The 9205-nt window shown below is 41.9% G+C and overlaps 1 protein-coding gene across 1 annotated transcript in view; it reads left to right on the top strand.

The window, feature by feature from the left end:
* The first annotated feature begins 4796 nt into the window (after window positions 1-4796).
* Window positions 4797-9205, top strand: part of LOC145391635 (U-scoloptoxin(16)-Er13a-like) — a 61867-nt gene continuing 57458 nt past the window's right edge. Inside the window, exon 1 of the mRNA XM_080266181.1 lies at window positions 4797-4888. Within this exon, the coding sequence (XP_080122307.1) occupies window positions 4798-4888 (91 nt within the window). The 5' untranslated portion in view covers window position 4797. The remainder of the gene's footprint in view (window positions 4889-9205) is intronic.

The raw sequence follows: 9205 nt of genomic DNA, 5'->3' as shown, positions 1-9205 counted from the left end.
TCTTTCTTCCTGACTGCTCCTCTCTCTCCTGATCCACCTCACTCCTCTCAGTTTGATTTTGCATACCACAGTCATATGACCTGACAGACCTCCAAATCGTCCTCTCACGGCCCTCGTAACAGCATCCATTCCCAGCATCGACCTCTCTACGAGCACGTAATCATTCAGGCTTTTTTCAACACGATCCCCTTTCCCTCTATACTGTGTATATTTATGTGCATATTTGTTTTTGAAATACGAGTTACAAATGCACAACCTCCTCTCCTGACACATATCCTTCAGTCGCTTCCCATTATAATTTTCTCCTGGCTTACAACCCATTATGACATCCTCAGGACCAGTACCTACTCTTACATTCATATCACCCATTACAATCACTGTAAAGCTCCTGGGCATTTCTCCCACTATTTCATCCAGGTCTTCCCAAAACCTCTCTTTCTCTCTCTCACTCCTGTCCTCACACAGTGCATACGCTACAATCTCCGCCACTTTCACCTTCTGAAACTTGAACTTGACATATATACACCCCGAGCTGACATATCTGTAGTCTCTCATTCCACTCCTCCACACTTCATTCATCAACAAAGCAACTCCTTCCCTGCATCTTTCTCGCCCATTCATGCCCGATCTTACATATTTCACTATACACGTAGCCACTGGGGGGGCAGGGGGGACAGTTTGCCCCCCCCCTGGGAGAATTTTGGGGAAATGCTGAAAGGGATTTCTGTCATAGTTCTTGTATGACAATACACTTTTCTTAATTTTACCACTAGTATATTAAACAACATTATATATTTCCAAAAAAATTCATGTGGGAACAATATTTTCTTTGAAATTGAAAACTAGACTAAATATTATAAAACCCTTTAGAAAAAATGACCAGTTAGTTATAAGTTAACAATTTCCCCTATCACCTTAGATTATGTGGTTAATGCTCTAATGATGTTTTGCACTTGAATCCTGATGAGGTGTAAAAATTGCCTTGCTTGTCCCCTCAGCCATATCCTCTCACCCTGCAGCCATATCCTCTCACCCTGCAGCCATATCCTCTCACCCTGCAGCCATATCCTCTCACCCTGTAGCCAGTTGCAAACAAACACTGCACAATTATTGTTACAAACAGCTGAAACAAGTAGAATTTTTAAAAGACTGCATGAAGCCATTTTGATCACCTCAGATTACATTTTACAAGGTAAGCAGATATAAATATGTGTGCCAGGGGCCTCGTTTGATTGGGAGACAGGGGGACGTGTCCCCCCCCCACCGCACTTTCTGGAGCTTGGGGGACAGAGTATCTTTTGTCTCCCCCACTTTTCTAGGTAAGAATTTTCAGGATGAATATCTTTACGCCGTTTTTCTTTTTTTCCTTAATGGAAAAATCCTTTCTATACAGTACAGTACAGGTGATGTGAAACTCATTCCCTGCTGAGCGGGGAAGGTCGAGTGTCACTGAGTCAAGGATTAAGAGAGGAGTCAAGGATTAAGAGAGGTTAATCCCACCAGATGTATTTACTTAGGTCAGTCTTGATGTATTCACCATCCCTGATGCCTGAGCCAATGAGGATCAAACTAAAAGAATAAGTAGTGGAAAACAGAATTTCTATTGGCTACCACCACAGCAGTAGTACAAAACCCAGACTGGGAGTGGGTGCGGCAGCGAATTTTAATTTACACATATGTGCCAAGTGGGGAGAGAGAGAGAGAGAGAGAGAGAGAGAGAGAGAGAGAGAGAGAGAATAATCCCCGAGCTAGACCTCATCAGATCATATAGCCCTGCTAGGGTCGCAGGAGAACGCTACCCCCCCCCCCCCCTGCACAGCAGCCACCGGGCGAGGCGCGAATTCGGAACCTCACGATTACGAGCCCTACATCCTACCACTGAGCTACCGTGCTCCGAGAGAGAGAGAGAGAGAGAGAGAGAGAGAGAGAGAGAGAGAGAGAACCGCAAAGGAAAATAGAAAAATCGCGATATTTTCACGAATGTGGGGAAAGTGTGTGCTCGGAACACTTGCGCCAGATCTCGAGTTTTCATTGGCTTATCCATCCTGCCATTTTTATTCCAGCAGCCAATCAAAATACAAGGTTTATTTCCGAATATAAACAGATAGTATGGACGCCATTGCCTCTCGTAAGGCAGGTGCTATGCCGATGCGTAGTATATTTCATAATAATATTGTAGGTTATTACGCAAAATAGCTGTACTTCCTTATATGTACATAGAGATAAAGTTAGCAGGTAAACGATGCGCTAAGAGTTTAGTGTGACAGTGCTTTTTCAGTATTAAAAGTGCACAAGAAATTTGTGGTACCGAGAAAAAAAAATGTTTTGAGGTGGAATGGACGGAAGTTAGCATGCATGTATCGATAATAACATCTACGAGACTGACCATGACGAGCAATGATACCAGTGACAAGATGTCTTTGTTGTGGATAATAACATCTACGAGACTGACCATGACGAGCAATGATACCAGTGACAAGATGTCTTTGTTGTGGAAACTCCAGTGCCTTCTAAATTATTGCAGTGTTTCCTTTTGCTCTCTAATGAAAGAGGAGACCTCTGGTAACATTATGTACTGAGTGTTATTACATAATCTCCTCTGAAAGGATTATTAGCTACCGGTATTTACTTGAAGTTACTCCAGGAAAGCTGTGAATTCCGGTATGTGGGGAAAAGATAGTTTTTCATTAAGACATTGCAACAAATGCGACAGTAATGATGTAAATTTATTTCTGATGACATAAAGCATCAAATCTAGGAAAATTAGGGGTGACAGATATTTGGGGGAAATATTCCAAGTGTGTGCCCCCCCTGGCAAAAATCCTGGATACGCCACTGCATTTCACACCCTCCACTCCTCCACTTCACACCCTTTCATCTTTTTTCACACAGTGCCATCACGGCATATCTCGCACTCTTGAACACATTCACTACTTCCACCCTCTTCCTCTCCTCATTCACACCTCTAACATTCCATATGGTCATGCGAATCTGCCCATTCGGTTGCGGCCCTAGGCAGGTATTGGGCCCTCCGACGTTCTCTGAAACAACTGCAGGTATTAGGCCCACCGAGACTCTCTGGAAATATATATATATATATATATATATATCTATATATATATATATATATATATATATATATATATATATATATATATATGCAAAGAGAGAGAGAGAGAGAGAGAGAGAGAGAGAGAGAGAGAGAGAGACTAGACAAAAAGATACATACTGGATGTATGTACTGACTGTACTTTTAAAAAGAGACATGCTGAGGTGAGGTGCGTCTACATGTGGTGAACGGGAGCAGTGATATGAGGTAAGACAAGGGGAAAGAGAAGACGTTAAAGGAGAGATATATGGATGGACGGTGTTAGAACAGAGAGAAGGGGGGTGGTATGGACTGAGAGGGAGAGGAAGGGAGGGAAGTAGTTATGAAATGGGAAAGAAGGGAGGTGAGGTATGAAATGAAAGAGAAGAGAATGAAAATTATGAGGTATGAGGGACATGGGGTTGGGATATGAGAGGTTGGGTGAGTGGCGTAGAGAGGGTGTGAGACGGTGGGTGAGGGGTAGGAATGAGGAGATGGGGAGGATGTGTGGGTGATAAAAGCACCGAGTGTCTAACCTAACCACACACGCCTCTCGTACTCACCAGTGACAAGTGCTGATATTCTCGTGAGGTTAGTCAATTCCGTATACCATCGATCTTGGAGACCGATTTGTCAAGTTTGTTTGAGTGAACGACGCGAGTGAGAGCAGCATTTAACATGCAGTAAGGCATGACGACTATCACACACATCAACAATACTCTGATATTTTAGAGGCTATTGAAAATCCAACGGATGAACGCACATCATTGAATTCATATGAAAAAAATAATAAGTGTAACTTATACTTCTTTTGGAAAAATTAGCCATCATATTTATTGGTGAACAAAAAAAAAGAAGAAGAAGCGTCCTTATGAGAAAAAAATAAATTAAAATCCACCAACTGGTCAACGTACCGAATATTCTTTGCAAATGTTGTAAAATGTAAAAGGGGTTAATTAAATGACTTTTCCTTAAAACTGCCATCATATTTATGTAAAAAGAGAAAAACTGAACACAAAAACTGCGTTAGGAAATTGTTAAAGCTGCTTTAGACCTACGCATATTCTTGGAAAGCGTGCGGAAGAGTAAGAGCTCTTAAGTTGTTTTTCGCAAAATTCGTAAATACACGGCTGGAGAGAACCAAAAACCGCCTAACTAAGCATAAAATTCTGAGTCCAGTGTTACACACTTCTTCCAGAATGTTGGTAACTTACCAGTACATTGGCAACGTGCTTTTAGTCGGCCCATGGACCGTGAGACACTCGACATGCTTCGGCAAGAGGGTCAAAGCCTCTGAAATAATAGTACCGGTATGCGCTTTTTCTTTTCAATATGTATTATTTTCAAAGTAAGCATCAGTATAAGGCAAGTTTCGTGATACATTCTCTTAACTAAAATATGAGAAGCAAGCTTCCTCGCTTGAACACGTTTCACAGTTTTAAGTAAGGATGGCCATAACTTTATATATGTGTATTTACGTATGTGTCTTTTGTTCTCATAGGAGGAGATTACATAAACAGCTCACACGAGAATATTAATGTGCCATAAGCAAAAATAAGTCAGTAAGGGAGAGGTGCTAAAGAGTCTGCTAATGCACCTGAAGTCACAGCTTTTGGTAAGTTGTGGTGATTAGTTTTATTATCTTTTGCAGAAGACCACAGGCGCTGCCGTGTATTACCATCCGCTCGGATTACTCCCAGCGTAGCAAGATGAGAGCAAAGGCAATGATGATTTTGGTGGTGATGGGGTCCCTTCTCTCGTCTGAAGCTGCCCTGGCTAGAGAGAGAGCTTCAGACCCAGGTAAGGTTATACTCTTGTCGACTGATTCCGAAAAGAAACCATTTGAAATGGCTCATTTATATGGGACAAATTGAAAATGGGAGTGACTAGCAGCGTGTGTTTTAGTAAGATGGTTAGAAGGAAAGGAAGACCGACAATGAAGTGGACAACAAAAGCGCGAGTATAATTAGGAAAGAGCAGTAGTTACTGCATAGGTACAGAATGGAGGTCTTTTTGTTGACAGACCCCTTGTAGAGTATGGTGTTACAATAAAAAAATACAGACAGGCAGATGGATACAATCTCAACTTCAGTGAGCTGTATAGAAAAACTTTATTGCATGAATATATTAGCAAAAGAAAGTATCGTACTGGTCCTTTTTAATAAATTGCAGAAAAAGTTTCGGGATCCGAGACCCACTTGCTGAAATGATACCTCCTAACGTTCATCAGTGTAAAAATCGTCTGACATATTTTTAATGTTGTTTCTTCACTGACCTTACCCTGAGGAAGGAAAAAATGGAAATTTCCTGAAATATATAGAACAAGCATGATATTAACCAGTTACATTAATGGTTTCTTATACCACCTAACTTCTCCTGTACTTGTACTTTTTTAACAGTTGCATAAATAATGGGAAGCAAAAACACTGTTGAGAATATATGGAATGTTAAGAATCAGTGGAGTAAATGGTAAGTTGTTGAATGCCGTGAACAGCATGTATGAGGATTCTAAGGCTGCAGTGCGAGTAGATAGCGAACTGAGTTTATTTCTGTCTGAATGTTGGATTGAAACACGGATGCGTCATGTCTTCATGGCTGTTACTCGTCCCCTCCCTGGAGGTGCTCTGGGAAAGGGCTTGTTTTCACTCGGTTTGTCTGTTTGTTTGTATGTCTGTCTGTCTGTTAACAACTTTTGCGATTTTGACTAAAATTACAGGGATGATGGAATGATTTAATTACCTGATTAAATTTTGGGCCAAACTGGGCCAAAGCCTAGGCCGTAGATCCCCAAAATGAAAAATGATTTTTTTTTTCCATAACTCCTGTCAAATCTGCCATATCGACATGAAACCAAAACCTAAAGGTGCATCTTCCGAATCTGCATCCTATGACATGCCTTCTTACCTCAGGTGGGTCACCCCCAGGTTAGCGGTAGAGGGGGTCAGTGTGAGGAGGGTCGGACATAAAACTTCAAATGGGCATAAAATCATAAAATTTTCACCCGATTTACTCCAAATTTGATATGTGACATCTTTGACTAGATATCCTGCTGTGTTTATACGTCAGCACTGTAATGACTGTCGGGGACGGGTTTGCTGTGCCCGGCACCGCTTCTTGTTCAGTCTCTATATGGACGTAGTTATAAGAGATACAGGGTAGAGCAGTGGATGTGGTAGTGGCCCTAACGAGAGAAGGCAGCGTTTGGAATCTTCCTGTACCGTTGTTTGCAGATAATACTGCATTGTTAAGTGAAGACGCAGGCAAGGCTTGATGTATGAGTTTGGGAGAATGTGAAAGAAACGGAATCTAAAGTTGAATATAGGGAAGAGTAAAGTTATGGTCTTTGATAGAAATGAAGTCACTGAACGTACAGTGAGGTTGGATGATGAGGAAATGGAAAATGCGAGTGCATTTAAGTACTTGTGGAGTAAGGGTGTAAGTTTGGAGGGTGAAGTACTTGAAAAGGTACAACAAGGAAGAAAGGTTGCTGCTTCTTCGAAAGCTTGAAAGCTTTAATAAGAAATTGGGAAGTGAGAATGGAAGTAAAAAAGTCGTTCCGTTGTAGTATTGTGACACCAACTCTAACATTATTATGTAAGAGAAGCTTGGACCTTATTGGAATGACACCAGTCAAGAGTGAGAGCAGTGGAAATGAGTTATTTGGGAGGAGCATCTGGAGTTACATGGACAGACAGACTGACTGAGGAAGCGCAGGAGCGTTGTGATGTGGATGTGGATGTGATAGAAAACGTTAGGAGAAATACGTTGTGGCGGCTTGGCCATGTGGAGGGAATGGAGAGCGAGAGACTAAGGAGGTGAGTGTATGTGAGCGAGATGGAGGGGGGGGGGAGAGGGAGGGGGGAGCCGAGGATGAAATGAAGAGATGGAGTGCAGCGGTATATGAGAGAAGAGGGTGTGAGCTGGAGGCAGGGCAGCGAAATGGAGGGGGACAAGGCGATATGGAGGCGATTTGTTTGTAGCGACCCCTTACGGGATTAATGCGTCTTGCTATAAATAGATAGATCGAAAAAAAAAAAACTATCATTTAGCATAATTATTAGACTTGAACCAAAGTAATACACTCATCTTATGGATGAGTAATCAACGTAGAATGAAATACAAGGGTCGCATGTCAATACAAGATAGCATAGGTAACATGACCTACACTTAGGTCATATCAAAATGCTCCCGGTGTAATACTGACACTCAGCTCCAAGGGAATTCTGTTTTTTATTTTTTCGCTTATATACTTAATGTACTCTCTTCCACGTGGTTGAGGTAATCTACAGAAATATTGTAAAAAAGAATCATTTTTTTGCTAATGGAAATGAACAAAGGAGTCAACGCTGCTTCGACTGAGCTGATAAACTGATGTGGTATTTGCATCCGCTACCATATCACGATTATAGCTCATATTTGCCCTACCCCCCCCCACCTCACTCATATACACTCTCTTCGTCAGTCTTTCACCCTCCATCCTCTCCACATGGCCAAACCACCTCAGTGTGTTCCTCATAACGCTTCCTATCACATCCACATCCACACCACAACGCTCCTTTATATCCTCATTCGTCAGCCTGTCTCTCCATGTGACTCGACAGGCTCCTCTTAAATAACTCATTTCCGCTGCTCTCACTCTTGACTTGTGTCCTTACAGCAACGTCCAAGCTTCACTTCCGTACGTTAGAGTTGGTATCACAATACTGTCATGTAATAACTTTTTCACTTACATGCTCACTTCTCTGTTTCTTATCACTGCTTTCAAAGAACCAGCAACCTTACTTCCCTCCTGTACCCTTTCAAGCACTTCATCCTCCTAACCTCCATCTTTACTCATCACACTACCCAAGTACTTAAACGTACTCACATTTTCCAATTCCTCACCATCCAACCTGGCTGTACATTCACTGACTTCACCTCTCTCAAAGACCATCACTTTACTCTTCCAAACATTTACTGACTTCACCTCTCTCAAAGACCATCACTTTACTCTTCCCTACATTCACCTTGAGATTCCGTTTCTTACACACTCTCCCAAACTCATCCACCAAGCCTTTCAGCTCCCCTTCATCTTCACTCAACAACACAGTATCATCTGCAAACAACAGTACAGGGAGTTTCCAAACACTACCCTCTCTCACCAGGGCCACTCCAACATCCACTACCCTACCTTGTACCTCTTTTATTACCCCATCCATGTACAGATTGAACAACCATGGAGACATGACACATCCCTGTTTCAAACCAACTTTCAAAGAGAAAAATTCACTTAGTTTACTATCCACACGCACTGCAGCCTTAGCACCATCATACATACTCTTCACGGCATTCAACAACTTCCCATCTACTCCATATTAATACTTTCCACAATCCTTGTCTATCCACCCTGTCATATGCTTTCTCCAAATCCATGAAAGCCGTATACAATTTCTTTCCCTTCTCTAGAAGCTTTTCCACTAAAGATCTAAGAATGAATATCTGATCTACACAACATCTTCCCTTCCTAAAGCCTCCCTGTTCTTCTCCAACTAATTCCTCTGTTCTTTCTCTAACTCTGTCAATAAGTATCCTACCATACACTTTTCCTACAATACCAAGAAGACAAATGCCCCTATGATTACCACACACTTCTTTTTCCCCTTTTCCTTTGTACAAGGGAATAATTATACCTGACTTCCAATCCTCCGGGACTCTACCTTCCTCCCAGGCCAATCTCCACATCTTCTACATCCATTATACTACTATCTCTCCCCCATGCTTCAGCGTTTCACCACACACTCCATCAATTCCTGGGGCTTTCCCAAATTTAACTTTCTTCATTGCTTCCACAACTTCTATCCTACTGATTTCTTCCTGTCTTCTCACCTCCCTCCTTCTCCCAGCCATTCCCCAGCCACTTATACTCGCATTACTTCCATCCTCTATGTTCAACAATTCCTTAAAGTGTTCTCTACATCTGCTCACTTTTTCTCCCTTCTGCACAAGTAATCTACTATTTTTATCTTTCACTCCCCTGCTAACTTCACTTCCACCCTGTCTTACTCTTTTCACCTCTTTCCAGAACATTTTCTTACAGTCCCTCCACTTTACACTCAAATTCCTTCCAAATTCCTCATC

This window comes from Coenobita brevimanus, chromosome 2 (genome assembly GCF_032717465.1).
Source record: "Coenobita brevimanus isolate Jiangsu-jjx chromosome 2, ASM3271746v2, whole genome shotgun sequence".
NCBI lineage: Eukaryota > Metazoa > Arthropoda > Malacostraca > Decapoda > Coenobitidae > Coenobita > Coenobita brevimanus.
The sequence above is the reverse complement of the archived record's forward strand: the minus strand, read 5'-3'. Positions and strand labels throughout refer to the sequence as shown.